This window comes from Pocillopora damicornis, chromosome 5 (genome assembly GCF_964200805.1).
Source record: "Pocillopora damicornis chromosome 5, jaPocDami1.2, whole genome shotgun sequence".
Lineage (NCBI taxonomy): Eukaryota > Metazoa > Cnidaria > Anthozoa > Scleractinia > Pocilloporidae > Pocillopora > Pocillopora damicornis.
The window spans coordinates 6155288-6175973 of record NC_142674.1 but is presented as its reverse complement, the minus strand read 5'-3'; the positions used below and the strand labels follow the sequence as shown (position 1 = coordinate 6175973).

Sequence of the window (20686 nt, the reverse complement as noted above, 5' to 3'; positions counted from 1 at the left end):
TTTTTGAAAAACTTGAGGAATACCTTCCTAACAATGCCACTCTGTTTCCAACAGAGATTGCGTCAACAACTACAGAGCCGCGTACCTATTCGTTAACTACGCATAGAAATTTGGTACACACATTTGCACGTTGTTAGACGCATATATACGCGAACAAATGTACGCACATATAGGTATTATGCGCGTCTGATGTGTGTTTATTATTCGATACCATGATTTTCCTTTGCGTTACCTTGAGTAAAAGAAAGAACGTTTGGATCTGAAAATAAGGCGAGTCGACGTAGAATTTGCCTCTTGAAAAAGGCTGTCAAGTTACATGCATGCACGACGCACCGCTTCGGGTATTCATCGAATAACGAGCAGTAGCAACTTAATTGCTAGTCTTGTGTTTCGCACGAAGAGAAAGATACGGAGAGAAAGTACGGCTTTTAGCACATGCATTTCCACCGATTGTTTTCTAATTAACAATGGTAATAGGACTGAATTGTCTATAATCATACGAGTGGTTAACAAAATAGGACGACCGCGAAGCGGGAGACCTATTTGTTCATCACAGGTATGATTACAGACAGAATCAGAAGACACGAAGCCTGTTACAAAATAGTCAAAACCATGACAAAATTTGAGAAAGAAAATAGACATCGGTTATACGTTTTTAGAAAAAAAAACTGTTAACTTGGTGAAATGCGTGACAACGCAAGCACATGACGCGTTTTCTCCACTAACATAGGCACGAAGTGTTTACTTTCCCTTAAAATATCCTATTACACTGTCCAATTACAAGCATGACGCGTGCACTGTCCTATTAGTGCTCAAATTGGGCTGGTGATAACCAATCACGTTCGAGAATTTTGCTATAGTTTTGACTAAGAGCTAAGTGATTTTATTTAGACTTTTGGCTGCTGAGAGTGCTAAAACCTTTCTTTTGGCAGCTAAGCGTACATTCTGTGGAACTTGGATTGATAGTTTTGATACGTTTGGACACTTATCTCAACGTCTCCACACTTGTTCATCTCTTTCGGTGGTTGCAATTGACTTTGCTCGTGTGGAGCTTCACTGACAATCATTGCCATTCCCTCGAGCTGGTGTACCTCTATGTGGCAGTGAAGAAACCAGTTGCCAGGATTATCGGATAGAAAGTTGATAACAACGTACCCTCCAGCAGGGAGCATAACTGTGTCCTTTCTGATCGTACGGGGGTCTATAGAAAAGCGCTTTTCTCGGTTCCATCTTGGTCTGGTACATCTCATCTTATCGCAGTTCTGTTGTGTGCAGTGAACGTCATCGCAGTATATATCACTGGTGTGGTTTGTAATAAAACCAGTTTTTGGGTCATAATCTGGGTATCCGACATGAACTACATGGAAGGTATGGCCATGAAGGTGAATTGGATGAGCGTTGTGGAAAGCACCAATTGCTGAAAATACCAATTGAATAGTTTCCTTATGGGGAATAGTTATCACTTGCACACATGAGCACGCGGGTGTTGATGGGTTGCAGTCGGCTTTCAGGTCACAAATATTGTCCTTTTTGAGAAACTCTTCAGGTTGGGTTTGAGGAGGAAAGGAGGGAAGAATGAAATTGCGCCCATTCACTGCACTAGTTTGAGAGTCACCCTCAAAGTTGAAGTTGATGAAATGTCGACAATTTTGGCATTGCCCTGGGGTTTTAGGGTTTGCGTTCGGAAGCTCCGCTGGTGGAGTTGGCTCAAGTAAACGTAGGTCTTGAACATTAATACAGGTAATATTATAATATGGATGGAAGTTTTTGAATGGGCAGTTTACTGCTTTGCATGGTTTGTAGGAGGAGCACTGTAGGGGAGGAGACCTTCTTTTTATATCTTCGTAATTTGTCGACGGCACATTAACATTGGGGTCGGCCGAGTCTCCATCCTTTTTGTAGTGCAAAATAGCTTCTGCCACATGTTCTAATGACTTGTATGGTGGCCCTTGGCCATTGGGATCAATCTCCAGAGTCTCTGCACGTATCCAGTAGTCTTTTCTTGTATGTTTTGCTTCAAGTAGAAAGTCAAACCTCTCTCCGGTGTGAATGATGATGTAATCAACGTTTTCTACAGGCTGGATCCAGTATCCATCAGTGCCCACCACAGTCAGCTTATGACCATCAATGGAGAATTTGTAGGCGTACAGATTTTGGGCTCCAATGAGCCGAAAGCGATACGTCTTACCGGCCTGAACAGTAAATATACTTAGTCTGGTTTTGATGTATGGAACATCATCATGCCTGCCTTTTCCATTTATAATTCCGGAAAAATACGGGACTGGCCCAACCTCTCCTTCTTCATAACTACGCGTGGAGTTATACCGCCGCTTTAAATCATCTTTAGTTGGCACCTCTCCCAGCGGCTTGCCTGGGTAAAAGCCCAAACTGGCGTGAATCTGTGTGAACAGGTCTAAGGATGCCTCATGTTGCCAGTCTAGAAGCGTTAAGGTGTGCTGGTCTGGAAGGTCTTCAAATGCACGGTACCCATGGAGTTTATCTCGAATCTGGGTCATTTTCTCAGGACTTTCTTTTACAACAAGTCCACCAAAGAAGCCATCTGTTCTTTGAGCGCCACTGTGAGAGTGGTACCAAAACGTGCCGGCAGGTTCAGCTTTGTAAACGTATGTGAAGGTCGATGATGGTCCTATCTGACATTGAGTTACTTGCCCCACACCATCCATCCAAGGTGTCCCTCTCTGATGCATCCCATGCCAGTGAATTGAAATGCCTTCAGTGGTGAGATTATTGTGAACATGCACCTCAACAGTTTGCCCTTCGTGAACAATCAAGGTAGGTCCAGGAATTAGTCCATTGACGGCTATTGCCAAACGATAAGTTTTGCCATCAACAAATTGGGGATAAGTGCACTTGGCGCTGTCTTGTGTTGAACATGTTCTGTCATCCCGGATTGGTGTGGGAGACCCATCGTTGTCAAGATAATAAATCACTCCCTGAGATCCTCGCATCGCAACCCCTGTGGGCTCATCCACTGACAACTTTTGATAGCTGGTGAAGGTTCGAATTTCGTCAATTTCAAGATTCAATTTACAAACCTTTGCGTGTGCCATGCATTCGCACGTTGGATTTCCGTATTCACAATTGAGGGTCTCTTGATGTACCCATGTTAGTTTGATTTCTTTTGAATCGTACCCTCTAAGCCACTTGTTAAGGTGTGGATCATTTGTCAGATCCATGTACTGTTCCACACCAGTCTTAGCAGAGGTGCGAATGGATGATATGTACCAATCTTCGTATCTGTTACTACTAGCCTTTAAGTGGATTTCCTTAATGTCTGATAACGACACGCAGTTTGTGGTTCCAAACCGGGCTGCAAAGTTTAGCTCTCGCACATAGGATCGCCCTCGATACATGGGTCCTTCAAGTTCGGCCTGATATTTTTGGTTGTTTGATAAAGTGAGAACCATCATGTGACTTTTATACTTAGTGTACGACGTTGAAGATTCGGCTCCATACATGTGTCCCGTCACTGCGTTTACACGTATATATGTGATACAGGATCCTGCGACAGCATTGGTAAGGAGGAGCTTTCTGGCATTGTAAGGGTAAAGGTGTTCTTCATTGATGTCCACCCACATACTAAAGCCTGGATCAGTGGTCAGCTCAGTGAAGATTTTGTTTGATCCTGCGGTGTAGGTGTTGATCGATGCAACGTACCATCCATCCCCTCCTTGAGCCTCGAGATAAACTTTGTCTATGTCTCCGTGGGTGCAGGCAAGTCGCGGTTTGAAAGCAGTTTTTACCAATTGTATTGTATATCTTTGACCTGCTGTCTTCCTGTAGTGCAGCTCTGCGCGATACTCCCTGCCATTCTTCAGAACGATCAAGAGCTGTGGATTTTTACCATAGCGAAGACTTTGACCTTCTCCTCTACGTAGCGGATCATCGGAACCAGTCCTTGCTTCAACCTTCACAACTTCAATGAGCCCTTTGAAGGAAGAATATGCGAAAAGTATTTGATGCGTCTTTAAACAAAAAAAAACGAAGTGTTCTGTCGACGTCAGATACCGAAATGTGACATTTAGAAAGAACATTTCAAAGGCCTGAATATTGCATGGAACTAAGTTGATGGGTTGATGGTATTAATTGGCCGCCTTAAGGAGTTTCTAAAGCTGACGTTTCAAGAAGTGGCCCGTCGTTAGAGCGAGTGGTAGTCTCAACTATGTAAACTCTGTCCTGACATCGTCAAATACATGATCACGCTGCGAATTCTGGCGATCTTGCGAGAGAAATACGATAAAACCTCGCCCTCTCTACCACATTTCATATCTCGATTTCCAGCTCTGACTCTACGTCTAATTTACACACGATACCCTTAATGTGATCGAAATTTTCAGAAAACTAAGTAGAGGTGTGCTACCTTTGAAAGTTACTGACGCCATGTCAAAATGAGGAGACCGGGAACATAAGAAAGTTAGATAAAAATAATGTTAAATTTTATAACATGTGAAATAATCATGCATTTTACCTTGCCCATATGACCTCACATGATCTTCATGAAGGTTTATTGGTTGCTCTGAAAATTTTCGCATTGTCTCTAAAGAGAGAAAAAAATGAGACAAAAAGGCGATTTTTAGTGTGCAATGTGGTCTCTTGAAAAAGATGCGAGGTTACTCTCTGTCTACCCACAAGTAATGTCTTGCTAAATAATGTACTTACCTCTATCACGAAATTGGAAAATTTGCGCAGGAAATTCCTCTGAATTTTCGAAGTCTTCAAGGGGAATGTCTGAGGAGAAAAATTCAATTCATTTACTTATTTAACAACGCCTGAGAAAAATTACTGAAAAGGGAAATATAACGTGATAAACAGCCGGGTACCAACAATTGCAAAAGCTTCTTTCAATTAATGCCGGTTCAAGTAGCAACAAGGAAGGGCGAAAACTGTCGTAAGTAAGCGGCTCTATTATGTGATCTCTGTAGCCCCGAACCCTTGCTATTCACAAATGATCACGTACTCCAGAGAAGAAATATTTAATAATAGCATAGCAGTTAAGCAAACGAAACAATCCCATCAATGCAGTGCAGACCCCGATTATCACTCTTTTTTAAAAGGTATTTAGAGAAAACTTACCGAACTCGTCCTCGTCATTTTCCACTATTCCATCGTCTTCGTCCTTTTCCTCGGGGTCACGCGAGAAATCTTTAATAAAACATGGTGAGTCGGTTAAATTTAAAACTTTTCACTTTTTAAGCCCTTCTATCAATATATATATATATTTTTTTTTTCCTATATTATTTCCCATACATCTCCTTAGCTGCTGACATGGAGAATTTGTTTAACAATTAAGAGCTCCTCCAGTTGTTTATCATTTCCTTTATTCTCATGACCTTAATGTGTGATTGAGGGGTGATATTGTAAGGAGAAATTAGATGCTAGTCAATAAAATTGGCGGTTAGATCTTGGGTTTGGAATGATTAAACGGAATAGTCTTAGTAAGGAATAATTTGAATAAGCTTACACATATCTCCTGCAATGTATTGTTCTTCTCCTAGATCCGCCTTGGGCTTAAAGTTTTCAGCTGAAAAGAATAAAATAATTTGATGAGCTTAACTCTGCAATCATTTGGAACATGAGCTTTAAATTGCAAATTGTGCTTTGTAATAACCAGACCCCTTTGCAGCGAGCCTTCGTATCTGTCGAGAATCTTTTCTTGAACAACAGATGAATTATGAACGAGGTGAGAGGTTTCTTTATTTTTTGGGCGGTCATTTTGAAAACACTTGTGCATAAGTCCGGAACGGGTTGCGCAAGGGTCTGGGACGGTTTGAAAATTGCAAAAAAAAATAAGAAAGGAAAATTACAAGCGTTTGCCGAGAAGTATAGAACCAAGCAGATTTCAAAACATTCTTGCTACAGAATCCCATAAAACCCTTTTTTCGCACGCATCAAACACTTAACTCGAGTTCAGCTCATTTTTCAGTCATATAGTGATACTTATTGCGGACCCAGTCTGCTATTCTCGCTGGCACAAGAGATGTTCACGCGACCGCCTCAAGATGCAAATGACTCATTTTTTCTTTCATGACCATGATGCAACGCAATCGGAGTGCGTACACCGCCTGTTGCGGACCAATAATTATTTATCGCCTGAGAGTCAGGGGAGGAGGAGGGGGCCGAGGATTTGGGGGGGGGGGGGGAACACATGGTTTTCCGGGACCACGAAGGGAAAGGGAGGATCAGTGGTCTTTATCAGAGTTTTTGAAACGGGGAACTACAGAAAACTGACCACCAATGAGGGGGGATCATTAGAATACTACAGAGCTTTACGGGATCAGAGAAGTTTTGTTGTGGCAAAATCAAAATCCACGGACTCCTCACACAACCCCCCCCCCCCCCCCCCCGCCTTCAGGGATAAATGGTGATTGGTTCCTTGAGACGTAGGCAAATGTAAATGAGCAAAAAAAAAAGAAAAATTTTGTACCTGCTACAGAGCATTCCATGACACTCAGAGCGACGACAGCAAACACCAAAACTACAAGGCTCTTCATTTTTAGCTTAAAATGAAACATGGAAAAATTCATATGACCACATGCAGGAGATATAGATCAGTGATGATACAGTATCGCTAGCGGGAAAAAGCCATTCATAAGAATTAGCATATGTATAGATTAGATTCGGATGAATGCCTTGACGTAGTACCTCTGAACTGTGGGAGAGATGAGATGGTATCCACCTACTCCTCCCTCTTAACTGTTGTTTTGTCAAAGTGTTCGGAGTGTCTCTCCCTGTCTTATCTCACAAGATTAAAAGACGAACCAACAAGCTAATGAAAATCATGTAAAATAATCCAGCCTCACGGTCCAAATGGAGGTCAGGAATGACTAAAGCCTTGAAAAAAGTTTAGGCTGCTCTAAGCTCAAGGCATGTTTTGAGTGTCAAACCTAATCCCACGACTTCGCATCGTGTCAGCAGTTACTTTCGCCTACAAGATTTCCTTTTGTGAAGCTTTCTCCTTCGTAAACTCGGTTTCGACTCCCCTTATCTCAATCCTTATTGAAAAACTGAAAATATATAAAGTCACTTACTTTGCACAACTTGCATAAGATTCTGGACGATTCTCGACGATTCTCGAAATTACCTAAGTGGTCCTTATGAAACTGAACAACTTATGAGCTGGAGGGACTGCGTGCAGCTCGTTAATGTAATTGGAATGTAGATCCTTAATAATCCTAATAATAGGTATTCCAATGTGGGAAAGCGCTTGAGGCCACAAAGCGGGATACGGGCTGCGACGCATAAACAGGAAACCCTTTGATCTTAAGTTCTTCTTCAACCCTTTTTGCTCAGTGACCAAAACGCTTGTCGGGAGATTAATTCTGATAAACTAAGTGCTTGAGGTGAAGGATGTTTGGGGACGGAGGGTGAAAATTTTAAAGCCTGTTGTCGAAAAAGCTATGTTTTCAGAGTCAATTTATAAACTCATTCTTGTACATCGTAAATCTGCTTCTGTATAGTGGCAAAGGAAAGCTGAATTCTATCTTAAATATGACCAAGACTGATATTTTTGAAGAAAATTTTGGAGACGTGAGACCGAAAAAAAACAAAGTTTTGATTAAATTTGATCAAAACAGTCATGATCAATATCACATGGGTAAATTGTGCTTTTCGAGCGCTGATTGGTTGGTTCGGGACGGAATAGCAAGTAATATTCACCTCCGAGCAGCCGATTAGACAAAATCGTTTGTCAAGAGTTAAGTTTTCGACTTTTTTTCGGTGTATTAAAAAAATAAACTATTTGCGGTATAGACTAAAACAATTATTCACCTCCACTCCGGTAAAAAATTGTTACTTATTTTCTATTACGGAACACTACCCACAAATGCAAAGTACAATTGAGCAAGCTGTAAAAAACGTGCCAATCACAATAAACATCTTGAAAATGGAGAACTGAGAGACAAAAAGTTATCAAACTTTTAAATTAGGGGTTACAAGGCCGATTGGATTAGAATTGCTTCCCTTGGGCAAAACACGTCAATGTTTTCAAATTTTAATTACTATTGTCTAACCATTGTTTGTTGCCATCACTTAAAATCAAAGCCTGAAACAACTGTTGAACAAACCCTGTCGATACTACAAAAAATTGGAAACTTGCGGCTTTATTCAAGAAACTTTTGCAGTCGATGGTTCAGTAACGCTACCGCCCTAAAACCGCCTCTTGCTCTGTCCTGGTCGACTGTTCATACATTTTCCCCCATTTAACCTTTCTATAACGGCCGCCTGCCGTAAAGGCGATGGTTAATTTATGGGGTGCGTGCTAGGCGTCACAAACACTAAGAACTATGGAACTTAAGCAAAGCATGACGGTCACGGTAACGAGGACGTGTCAAAACGAAAGAACAGAATTAACTCTCGAATTGCTTGGAACAAGAAGCATCTGCAAAACAAAGGAGTAACATCAAAAGAGAAAAAAATCACCTTTAAAGCTGAAATTTTGAGCGTTAGCCTGGTCAAAACGAATCGAAGAGTAACGAGGTCTACATCAATTGAGTGAGTTTCCACAGATACAAAAGAATTTCTATTCAGTTGTAAATTACGCAAATAAAGTGAGGTGTATAACAGATTTTTAAACTTTACTGTCTAATCGATAAAGGAAAATCAAGCCATATGCACTTTTAACTATAATGACTTGCGTATGTAGAGTTCCTAAAGCTGAAATTTTGAGCGTTAGCCTGGTCAAAACGAATCGAAGAGTAACGAGGTCTACATCATTTGAGTGAGTTTCCACAGATACAAAAGAATTTCTATTCAGTTGTAAATTACGCAAATAAAGTTAGGTGTCTAACAGATTTTTAAACTTTACTGTCTAATCGATAAAGGAAAATCAAGCCATATGCACTTTTAACTATAATGACTTGCGTATGTAGAGTTCCTAAAGCTGAAATTTTGAGCGTTAGCCTGGTCAAAACGAATCGAAGAGTAATGAGGTCTACATCATTTGAGTGAGTTTCCACAGATACAAAAGAATTTCTATTCAGTTGTAAATTACGCAAATAAAGTGAGGAGTATAAAAGATTTTTAAACTTTACTGTCTAATCGATAAAGGAAAATCAAGCCATATGCACTTTTAACTACAATGACTTGCGTCATGTTTTAGATTTGTAGAAAAATTGTAGTGACTCTGCGCATGGAGTGAACGCCGCCGGATAAGGCTTTGCTTTCCTAAGGTACTAAGCATCAACGATTATTTCAATGGAAGCTTGCGTTCAAGATGAAATCGCAGCAATTGAGTCTTATCTCCTATGAGTCTAGAATATTAGGTCCAAAATGAGCCTGTTAAATAAACTGGCACCGCCTTGTACTGCGTAAAAATGAATGAGATTTATTGATGAATCTAGATTTATTGATGAATTCAGATTTATCGATGAATTCTGATTGACCTTTTTTGCTCTCCCATGATGCAATTTCTTTAAAAACTTTTGTACTCGTTACGTGCTAATATTTGTGATCCAAAAAAATTCGAAAGAGATAAAGGCATAAACATCCGAAAAAAAGAATTGGCGTGCAGCTTTAAGGGGTATCGAATGGTCCCATTCAATTTAAAAGTGCTCACAAAATTTGGCCTTTGCTTGAATTGCTGGCAAAAATTACACGGGTGCTCGCTTTCTCGTGCTCGAAGAATTTTTGCAACTGCTCGCATGCTCGCATTCTCATCAACTTGTGCTCGATTGCTTGAAATTTCGTTAATCCCGCTTTGTAGTATATATATATATATATATATATATATATAACTAACTGCAGACAGTACTATATATATATATATATATATATATATATATATATATATATATAAACGAGAAATCAGTTATGATATGGTTAAAACAAAAAGGTTGAAACATCCCTACCTCTGTAACTTTTTCTCTCAGTAGATTCACTTTCATTGCTTGAAGCAAGCCTTACAATTGTTGTTTGACCAGTTTAGTAATTTACCCAATGACTCAAACCTTCTTTCGCTTGAACAAGAAAACGTGACGACTGCAACACGATCTGTCTACCAGGAAAATTCTGATGTAGTTAAGAGGAGGCTCGACATGACGGGATGTGACATAATATCCTATAGAGACAACATTACTTGCGAACCTTTGTTGATCTTAACGACCGAATAGTGCGAATAGTCGCGAACAGTGACGAATAGTGACGAATAGTGACGAATATTGACAAATAGTGGCGAATAGTGGCGAATAGTGGCAATAGTGGCGAACAGTGGCGAATAGTGGCGAATAGTCGCGAATAGAGACGAATAGTAAAAATAAATGAATTAATAATGAAACAAAAATATATTTATTGCTCTATTTCATAGATTTAAGGAGCAAAAATTATTTATAAAGCTCTGGATATCAATCTAATATAGTTTAAAATATTGGCTGCCGTCTCATCTATGAACGTTTGCCTGCAGTAATTTAAAATCGGTTTTAATATGACTGCATGGCTAATATCGCTTCTTATGTATATGTAAACCTATTTCAAAAGGTCCAAGATCTGAAATCGGACATCGGATTCATTGCCGGGTACAACGCCAATAACATGAAAATGATTTTAAAACTGGTTTCGAAATAGGAACTTCCAGATTCTGGTATGTCAGTAAAGTGAAGCGCAAGGGTTTGGAAATAGGTATATATGCAAGTTATTTAGAGTATGTACGAGAAATTGAAAGCCCTGTTTCTGTTTACATCATGATTCAGTAGGACTGCATGACTGCATGACTGAGAACCATTCATGAATTGTTTCATGATGCAAATAGGTTTTTTTATTTATTTTTTCTATTGTCTTGTCGAGTATGCTAAGGAAATATTTCCAATAACAATTATAGTCCAGTGTTTAGGTGCCAGTTTCGCATTCGCGTGACAAAAAATTAAAGAAACGATATGGCCCAGCGCCAAAATTTTGATATACAAATAGTCAATCGAAAAACCGCTCAAAATAATTTGTTTGATTCAATAAACACTCCATAAATCAGTAACAGTTACTAAAACATGAACCTCCCACCCCTCCCTGCGTATTAATAGTTCGTCCTCCACCCCACCCTCAGTAACAACAGTTTTCCCTTCCTATGTACTAATGGTCTGCCTCCCCCCCACCCCCCCGGATAAAATGGTCCAAAAAGTAGTCCAAAAAATAGTCCAAGGGTCCAATGGTCCAATGGTCCAGTCCATGTGTTACCTTATGTCTCTTTGTAGAGATAAAATAAATCTATAAAATCTATGAAATAAGACAATAAAAATTTTAATTTCATTATTAATTCATTTATTTTTACTATTCGTCACTATCCGCGATTATTCGTCACTATTTGCCACTATTCGTCACTTTTCGTCACTATTCGTCACTATTCGCGACTATTCGCGACTATTCGCCACTATTCGCCACTATTCGCCACTATTCGCCACTATTCGCCGCTATTCGCCACTGTTCGTCATTATTCGTCACTATTCGTCGCTATTCGCCACTATTCGACACTATTTGCCACTATTCGCCACTATTTGCCACTATTCGCCTCTATTCGTAACTATTCTTCACTATTTGCGACTATTCGCACTATTCGCGACTATTCGCACTATTCGGTCATTATTCAGGTTTTATCACGAGCTGCAGATAACAGGGTTTGTAGATATGATGGATTTTCCAGTGGGCAATGGGAAATAAAATTGTCGGAGTTATAATATTTTGAAACAGTGTATCGGATCGAATTTTGTAGCGGATTTTTCAACCTTGGAAGCTTCCTGGCCACTAGTAATAATAACTATCATAATCTATTATAATATAACGGTGGCATATGAAACCCGATTAAACAAAATAACATCAATAACAACCCTCGGTCGTTCGGGCTTCATCGACTAAGAAAAATTCTTGAATGAAGTGTTGCTTTAATTATTTTGATCAAAAACTAAAGGCCTTGCCAAACGAGGAGACATGTCTTGAAGCTATATCTCCATGTCGCGCGGAAACACGAAATGTAAGAATTTTTCTCGAAAGGCACTCGCGAAGGTAGAAAGTAATCTAGAGAAATACCACTATTACCAGTACTATTTGACCTTCATAGCTACTACTAGAGCTTGTCAGATCTGTACGGCTGTAATTGGTTAGATTCTAGAAGCCTCCAAATAAATAAAGCTTCATTGCGTTGAATCTTTTTCAGTCAATCAGCGGGAAACCAGTTTGTCGATCATCGAAACCGAAGTCCGAAATGCTTGTTAGACCGAATGTCACGTTATTTACATTTCATAAGAACTATATAACCAAAAAAACTATACCTTCCATTTTAGCGACAGGTTAGAAAGATATGGAAAACTTTAAATCGCAGGCTTTGGATCTAGTAGGTGTCCTTGAGAGCTCTTGAAGTTCTTGAGCGTCCAGCCCGACTGACTCACGTCAAGCTACGTGACGTAATTTGGCATCAAGCAGGGCACAATTGGCTGTAAGATGCTGGCCCTAGCTTTGCACCTATTGTTCTGTTCTGGAGGTGTCAGCCAGATTATTAGCTATTACTTGGCGCAAAACAACGTATCCTATTAATAAAAGAGAGATTCCGGCCAGCGGAAAATTTACGAAGTACTCTAAGCGCTCGCTGCTCGCCATCTGTATTTTTCTAAAGTGCTCGCTGCTTGCAAGTAAAATTTGACAAATGCTCGTGCTCGCAAAAATAAACACACTGTTCGCATGCTCTCAAAAATAAACACACTGCTCGCATGCTCGCAAATGCTCACACAGACCATTCGATACCACTCTTTTTTACTCATAAATTTAAAATTACTTATTTAATAATAACAATTACAATTTCCTCAAATATGATTGGTGCATCAGCTGCTTCACTTTTCACTAATCATTCTGTACAGTTGTAATCGGACAGTTGGCTGTAATCGGACACCTGTGGTCGGACAGTTGAAGCAGCCAATCACACTAGGTCCACTCTGCTAAATCCACCGATCGCAGAACTGATCACAGTAACCATGGCAACAACCACTTATCCAAAGAAAAAACAAGGCAATTTCCAAAACGGAAGAATATTTAACTAAAGATATTGTCTTTAGATATTTGGAGATATTTGTTCTAGGTGTATTTGTTTTTTTGGAAACAAATACAAAAAATATTTTTCGTTGTGATATTTTCCTTTCCGTTGATTGGCGGTTGTGATTACTTTGGTTTTGGTTTTTACCTCACTCAGTCGAGTTTCGCTCGAAAAACAAAGCACAATGATCCCATTAGGACTAAAACCCAAACCTCCCTCTCCTAGTCCATCGCAAGATTTACGATAAGGGGAAGTCCTTAGAACATTTGTACGATCACCTTTTCATTTATTCTTTTAGTGGAAATTAAGAGTCAGGGAAATATCAAGAGTGTTTCAACCAATATAAAGGTAAGTTGTTATATGGCAAGGTAGTCTTGAGGTAAATTCTTGCCTTCTGCTTGGTTCTTACTTGGTCAGGATTTTGCCATATGGACCGCCTCCACGGAAACGATTAAAAGCCCCGAAGTTTTGCTATCGCAAGTGGGTAAATTCATAATCGGAAATTTTAGCCCGATTGCCATGTAATTTGGTCAATCTTCGGTCAATCTTCGGTCAATCTTCGGTCAGTCTTCGGTCAGACCTCGAGTCAGTCTTCGAGTGCCATGTAACTCGGTCAGTCTTCGGTTAGTCATAAACACCTTTTAGCCTCGCTTGCTGAGCTGTACTAAAGAATAGTGGGCCTGGGTCGTTTTTGTATGAACCAAGTTCAGCTCGGTCCGTACAAGAACGATCGAGAGCCAAGTTTTCTCAGTACTGCCCGAGCAAACTGAACGAGGTTAAAAAGAAGTTAATAAATATTTGTAGTACAAAAATAAGTCGAGAAAAAAAAATGAGAGATATGAGGAAAAACCAGAGATCAAGGTATTAATAATAAAATATTGTCGCTCTTAAAGTCACGTGGTTTAATGAGTCAACTGTTATGGCGGTTTGCATTGAAGAATTTTCTTACACTGTTCAACATGTATCAGGCTCTTACTCCATGCGAATGCCTTTAGTTTAACTTTCAAGTAGCAACAACGACAACAAGAACACTGCATCTCTTCAAAACACATTCAAACGAAAGAAATTTAGCATCAGAGAGACATCCTAAAGGCCCTCGATTCTGCAGTCACGATGAAACTCAAGCCGGTCTTGACAGAACTGACTATACCCAAGGTAATAACGTTGAAAAGGCATATTTCTTGGCCTAGGAGAAGCTGGAGAAGACGCTGAAATGTCGTCTGGTTCATAAGCTCTTTCCACGTGCCAGAATTATCGAAAATGTTAATACTAATTTTAGAAATAATCTGCAATTCAGATGGTTCTCTCAACAGAATATATTTGTATTCTCTTGGTTTTCCGACTTTCCGAGAGCGACCTGAACATTCTCGATAAAATGTTCGGTTAGTCGGCTCGTTCAGTTGTAAAACGCAGCAAGATGCGCACATAAGACCGTTAAAATATCATTTCAAAAGGAATTTATTGTAGCATTCGCATAAATTTTAACAACTAATTAATCGACAACTTAGAATCAAGATTTAGTCGCATTTGACTTCACCATCACTAGGGCTACTAAACCTATTAAATTTTCTTATTTTCGTATATCTTACTAGCTATCAACTCTGAAGATCGTATATATTAAAAGTGAGGAGATGAGATTCCATTCCTCCAGTGTAAGGACAAGGTAAACACCGTAAAATTTATCACAGACACAAAAATCTATTCAAATTATACCTCGCTTTGATTAAAATCGGAAAATTACGGATTATAGAGAGACTTAACTATAAAAGTGCATTTTACAAATCGTACGTAGTTGCATGCTTCACTTACTTTCTCCTTAATTTTATATAAGAGATTTCAAAATTTCAAAATACAACGCAAAGTGATTTCCAAGAAATATGTAATATGTATTTGAATTTGTTGGTATATGCGTCGATGGCTGGTCACTTCCTGTGTAGTAATCGAATTTTAACTTGTTTCTCTTTCTAACAGTTATAATAGAGTAATTTTCAATTAAGTAACAAAAGCAATTCGGGATTGGTTCGTTTTAGCTTTACTCCGCCCTGTGATTGGCCTTAAAAATTTTCGCCAACCTTTGCAAGCAATCACTACTTGATTTTTCGTGTTTTCCCGCCGATTTGATATTTCGTTGTCCATAGAAGATTTTGGCTTTGGTTGTAAGACACTTAATCGAAGAGCACGCTTTACGAGAGCTATTCAACTGCTGTAGCTGACTGTCCTGAATCAAATGTTACACATGCACAGGGTTCGATCCTCAGTGTGGAACAGAATTAACTCTCGAATTGCTTGGAACAAAAAGCATCTGCAAAACAAAGGAGTACCATCAAAAGAGAAAAAATCACCTTCGGGTCTCACAGAGGTAAGGCACCGGTAATTAACAATATTAGTCGAGGTTAGTTAGTGAAATTTCAACCAGCTAACTGGCAGGACGGGAGTGATTTTGGTGAGAGGGTACTCAGTATTTTCTTGATGAAAATCAGAGCCGCCATATCCGATGTTTACAGCAGCGGAAGAGTCAGGAGAGTAATAATTTTTTATCAGGGAGGTGAGCGACGCTCAAAAGAAAGGTGAGGGGAGAAGTGGGGCAGTAGCAATCACCGCTCTCCCCTCCCCCCACCGTCCATTTAAAATCTGAACCAAACATGGCCGGTTGGATTAACAACCGCTAGCTTGAACCGTTAACTCGCCCCAGTAAGACGCCTATAATGCATGCTAAAAGCCAACTAGAACTATGACTGAACAAACCTGCAGTCGTTTCATTTTTGTTGATGGTCTTGCATTATGTCTGTGGGCCTCTTAGGCTGCAATAAGAAAAAAGGTTGACTTCAGCCTCTTGGAAATAAAACATGTAAAGATCATCACATTTTGGAGGATACGTTAATGTCTCGTCAGGCAAAATGAGATTTTTTCTTTGCCCATAGTAACCACAAGTAATTTAATAAATTCACTCTTACAGTTGATACTTTCTCAGACTTTGAATCTACTGCCTCGCTCGCTTTGAAAAACGAAGGACCACGCCTTGATTAAGACAACTAAATTTTAAAGTGCTTGAAATGTCCAGTTGTGAAAAGACATTCTTTGCATATATAGCCCAATTTATTCCAGAAGAAACCTCAAACGCTACCATTGAAACAAAGCTGGCATACGCTAGATTTAGCCAATCAGTATTCACCAGTTTTCGTCTTCCAGAAGACATACACATTTATCAACTCGGTCCCGCTTGACAGTCTAAAAGAAGAAACAAAGAAAAAAAAATTAAGCTATCTGTATCTGTGTTTCAGTATAAGAGTACAAGAGTATTTATGCTCTACCAAATTTACCTTCAACATCATGGCCAATCAAACCAAAATAACAAAATATCTGTCCAAATTCAAACGCGAAAAAACACGAGTGAACTAGTTACGATTTCCATTAGTTTTAAATTTCACTAGTTTAAACCCTTAGATGACCAGCTACTAATTTCTCCTTTCAAAGTCGCCCTGAATCACACATCAAGGTCACGAGAACAAAGGAAATGGTCACGAACTAAAGAAGTTCTTGATTGTTAAACAAATTCTCCTTGTCAGAACCTCAGGAAACTTATAGAGAATAGTACAGAGATTATGAAAACTGATGCTAGGGACTAAAAGGTTTTTAGACCGATTTCAGGGCGAAGTGAATCGCAACCAAAGCAGTTCCCGATATTCCAGTCATAATTTCCTAACAGAACAATCATTTTTTAAAACTCTCTTAAGCTTATTTTTGAAACTACTCTATATGCTGTTGGAGCGCTTTTCGATTACGTGTCGTAAAACCAAAGCCAAAGCAAGAGCCAAAGAGAACTGAAAGTAAAACCGACCAAACTGCCAAAGCGCGGGAAAACGCAGGCGACCAGGTCGTGATTGAATTTAGTTTTGCATCTGATTGGTCGATAGGGTGGCGCGAGTTTTCTGGACCAATCAAGTAGCGAAGTAGAGTTAAAACAAAGTGACTTCAGATTACTTTAAACAAACACCACAAATCTGAATGATGATACGAAAGGGGCAACTGTGCCTGAACTGCCATTTCCGCCATCATGAGTAACTTCTTTATTCCAATACAGAGTCTGAAAATAGATTTAAGTAAACTGAACATACCAAACAAAGTAGACAAGCAAATAAATAATTCAATAAATAAATAATTCAATAAATAAATAATTACTAATTATATAATAAGCTGCATCCTACACGCAGTTTGATTGGTTGCGATAAAATGTTCAAAAAAAATAAGCGCGCCGTGATTGGTCAGAACGAGTTCATTATATTTCCATAAAGCACGCGCCTTACGTCACACTAGTGCACTGTTGCGATATAATGTACGCAGCCTACGTTATCGGTACGAGCGCGAGAAATTCACAATACATTTTATAGAAGAAATAAAAAAACTTGTTCCTCGAGCATCGCTGAGTTATATAAGCACTTGGGAATTTTTAAGAACACTCGAGAAGTGCGAGACCCACTATTAAAATATTAAATATGAAATAGGAAAAAGAAGGTCGCTGAAGAGACGCGTGCTATTTCCTTTATTTTGATTTTTTTCCTAACAAATGCTGAACCTTTTCACCCTAACATCAGTATGCATATTCTCCATACTGTTTCCAATACATTTCCTAAGGTGCTGACAAGGAGAATTTGTTTAACAATCAAGAGCTTCTTAAATTGGTGATCATCATTAGTAAGGAAACACAAACTGTCATAAATCCGTTGTATATCTAGCACACCTTCTCTGGCCGATGTTCTTCTCAATTTGTTTAATCTCATCATCATCAAACAACTTTGATTCCTAGAGGTTGGAGAAACAAGAAATTAAAGGGGAAAGACTTGACGGGGCTCATATCCATGACGTAAACAGTAATAATTTCAACTGAGTTGCCACGTTAGAGAGTTTCTCAGTAAAGCTGACGTTTCGAGCATTAGCCCTTCGTATTTTGCTTTGACGAGGTGTTTACTCTCGAAACGTCAGCTTTAAAAACTCGTTACGGTGGCCAATTTACATTATCAACTAAGTTGATTGAACAAAATCATCTTGTTTTACCCCTCACCGACGTAGCATCACAGTTGCTTTTTAAACCTACCCCCTGTATTTTGTAATTAAATTAAACAAACCTGTAGCACTTGTTTGAGTTGGTCTGCGGACCAGATTGAGGGCACATGGATTACAGTATTAAACACTTCCACGATACCCATGGTTTCCAATACATCTCGGCAGCTGGTTGTTCCGATCACAATCAACTTACGACCCTGACAGAAAAAGAAGTAAAAAAGGCGTTATTTGTAATTGCTGCTGCTCTTATTTCAAGCGGTCTAAATTTGGCAAATTCTTATCAAAATGTCATGAACTTCTCATTGCCGCGTCTTTCTCGTCATCATTTTCACGGCAAGTGTTCATATCGTGGTTGTCAATAACCGCTGACGGCGAAGTGTATCACCACCATCGCTGTTATCCTCGCTATCACGAAATTATCCGAAAACTATACGAAAATTATCGTAGAGTACATCACTTACACATACTGAGTACCCTCTCACCAAAATCACGCCCGTCCTGCAAGTTAGCTGGTTGAAATTTCCCTAACTAACCTCAATTAATACTGTTAATTACCGGTGCCTTACCTCTTTGAGACCCGAAGGTGATTTTTTTCTCTTTTGGTGTTACTCCTTTGTTTTGCAGATGCTTTTTGCTCCAAGCAATTCGAGAGTTAGTTCTGTTCCACACTGAGGATCGAATCCTGTGTTGAATAGTGTTGAATAGCTCTCGTAAAGCGTGCTCTTCGATTAAGTGTCTTACAACCAAAGCCAAAATCTTCTACGGACAACGAAATATCAAATCGGCGGGAAAACACGAAAAATCAAGTAGTGATTGCTTGCAAAGGTTGGCGAAAATATTTAAGGCCAATCACAGGGCGGAGTAAAGCTAAAACGAACCAATCCCGAATTGCTTTTATTACTTAATTGAAAATTACTCTATTATAACTGTTAGAAAGAGAAACAAGTTAAAATTCGATTACTACACAGGAAGTGACCAGCCATCGACGCATATACCAACAAATTCAAATACATATTATATATCTTGGAAAACACTTTGCGTTGTATTTTGAAATTTTGAAATCTCTTATATAAAATTAAGGAGAAAATTAAGTGAAGCATGCAACTTCGTACGATTTGTAAAATGCGCTTTTAGAGTAAGTCTCTCTATAATCCGTAATTTTCTGATTTTAATCAAAGCGAGGTATAATTTGAATAGATTTTTGTGTCTGTGATAAATTTTACGGTGTTTACCTTGTCCTTACACTGGAGGAATGAAATCTCATTTCATCACGTTTAATATATACGATCTTCAGAGTTAATAGCAAGTAAAATATGCCAAAAATAAGAAAATTTATTAGGTTTAGTAACCCCAGTGATGGTGAAGTCAAATACGACTTAATCTTGATTCTAAGTTGTCGGTTAACTCTAATTAGTTGTTAAAATTTATGCGCATGCTACAATAAATTCCCTTTGAATGATATTTTAACGGTCTTATGTGCGCATCTTGCTGCGTTTTACAACTGAACGAGCCGACTAACCGAACATTTTATTGAGAATGTTCAGGCCGCTCTCGGAAAGTCGGAAAACCAAGAAAATACAGATATAATCTCTTGAGAGAACCATCTGAATTGCAGATTATTTCTAAAATTAGTATTAACATTTTCGATAATTCTCGCACGTGGAAAGAGCTTATGAACCAGACGACATTTCAGCGTCTTCTCCAGCTTCTCCTAGGCCAAGAAATATGCCTTTTCAAAGTTATTACCTTGGGTATAGTCAGTTCTGTCAAGACCGGCTTGAGTTTCATCGTGACTGCAGAATCGAGGGCCTTTAGGATGTCTCTCTGATGCTAAATTTCTTTCGTTTGAATATGTTTTTAATTAAAAGATGCAGTGTTCTTGTCGTCGTTGTTGCTACTTGAAAGTTAAACTAAAGACATTCGCATGGAGTAAGAGCCTGATACATGTTGAACAGTGTAAGAAAATTCTACAATGCAAACCGCCATAGCAGTTGACTCATTAAACCACGTGACTTTAAGGGCGACAATATTTTATTATCAATACCTTGATCTCTTTTTTCCTCATATCTCTCATTTTTTCTCGACTTATTTTTGTACTACAAATATTTATTAACTTCTTTTTAACCTCGTTCAGTTTGCTCGGGCAGTACTGAGAAAACTTGGCTCTCGATCGTTCTTGTACGGACTGAGCTGAACTTGGTTCGTAAATAAACGACCCAGGCCCACTATTCTTTAGTGCAGCTCGGGCAAGCGAGGTTAAAAGGTGTTTATGACTAACCGAAGACTGACCGAATTACATGGCACTCGAAGACTGACTCGAGGTCTGACCGAAGACTGACCGAAGATTGACCGAAGATTGACCGAATTACATGGCACTCGGGCTGAACTTGCCGATTATGAATTTACCCACTTGCGATAGCAAAACTTCGGGGCTTTTAATCGTTTCAGTGGAAGCGGTCCATATGGCAAAATCCTGACCAAGTAAGAATCAATCAGAAGGCAAGAATTTACCTCAAGACTACCTTGCCATATAACAACTTACCTTTATATTGGTTGAAACACTCTTGATATTTCCCTGACTCTCAATTTCCACTAAAAGAA

The 20686-nt window shown here is 39.1% G+C and overlaps 2 protein-coding genes across 6 annotated transcripts; both read right to left on the bottom strand.

Annotated features, from left to right (window-relative positions):
- On the bottom strand, positions 1-10086 carry LOC113682968 (multicopper oxidase 3). 4 transcript variants are annotated; one of them, XM_089207956.1, is made up of 7 exons: positions 9867-10086; positions 6446-6518; positions 5483-5542; positions 5095-5163; positions 4681-4749; positions 4490-4558; positions 1-3949 (listed from the first exon to the last, which is right to left on the bottom strand). In XM_089207956.1, exons 1-7 carry the CDS (start codon positions 9900-9902, stop codon positions 933-935), a joined length of 3393 nt encoding a protein of 1130 aa, XP_089064082.1. In that variant the 5' UTR covers positions 9903-10086; the 3' UTR covers positions 1-932. The 4 variants fall into 4 exon arrangements, with proteins under 4 accessions (XP_089064082.1, XP_089064083.1, XP_089064084.1 ...); XM_089207957.1 differs by lacking the exon at positions 9867-10086 and adding an exon at positions 7050-7510; XM_089207958.1 differs by lacking the exon at positions 5483-5542.
- LOC149044854 (vesicle-fusing ATPase 2-like) lies at positions 8359-18534 on the bottom strand. 2 transcript variants are annotated; one of them, XM_089207964.1, is made up of 6 exons: positions 18148-18534; positions 17763-17824; positions 17057-17108; positions 16197-16252; positions 15770-15825; positions 8359-8398 (listed from the first exon to the last, which is right to left on the bottom strand). In XM_089207964.1, the coding sequence occupies exons 1-5, from the start codon at positions 18226-18228 to the stop codon at positions 15804-15806; spliced, it is 273 nt and encodes a 90-aa protein (XP_089064090.1). In that variant the 5' UTR covers positions 18229-18534; the 3' UTR covers positions 8359-8398; positions 15770-15803. The 2 variants fall into 2 exon arrangements, with proteins under 2 accessions (XP_089064090.1, XP_089064088.1); XM_089207962.1 differs by lacking the exon at positions 8359-8398 and adding an exon at positions 14467-15326 and having other exon boundaries at positions 18148-18526.
- Between the last annotated feature and the right edge of the window lie 2152 nt (positions 18535-20686).

Coding starts and splice junctions, on each gene's coding strand:
- LOC113682968 (XM_089207956.1), bottom strand. CDS start 9,902: ATGAAAGTGAATCTACTGAGAGAAAAAGTTACAGAG. Junction 6,519..9,866: donor TGAGAGAAAAAGTTACAGAG/GTAGGGATGTTT, acceptor TTTCATTTTAAG/CTAAAAATGAAGAGCCTTGT. Junction 4,750..5,094: donor AAATGACGAGGACGAGTTCG/GTAAGTTTTCTC, acceptor TTTTCTCCTCAG/ACATTCCCCTTGAAGACTTC.
- LOC149044854 (XM_089207964.1), bottom strand. CDS start 18,228: ATGGGTATCGTGGAAGTGTTTAATACTGTAATCCATGTGCCCTCAATC. Junction 17,825..18,147: donor AACTCAAACAAGTGCTACAG/GTTTGTTTAATT, acceptor TCCAACCTCTAG/GAATCAAAGTTGTTTGATGA. Junction 17,109..17,762: donor AAGAACATCGGCCAGAGAAG/GTGTGCTAGATA, acceptor ATCTATTTTCAG/ACTCTGTATTGGAATAAAGA.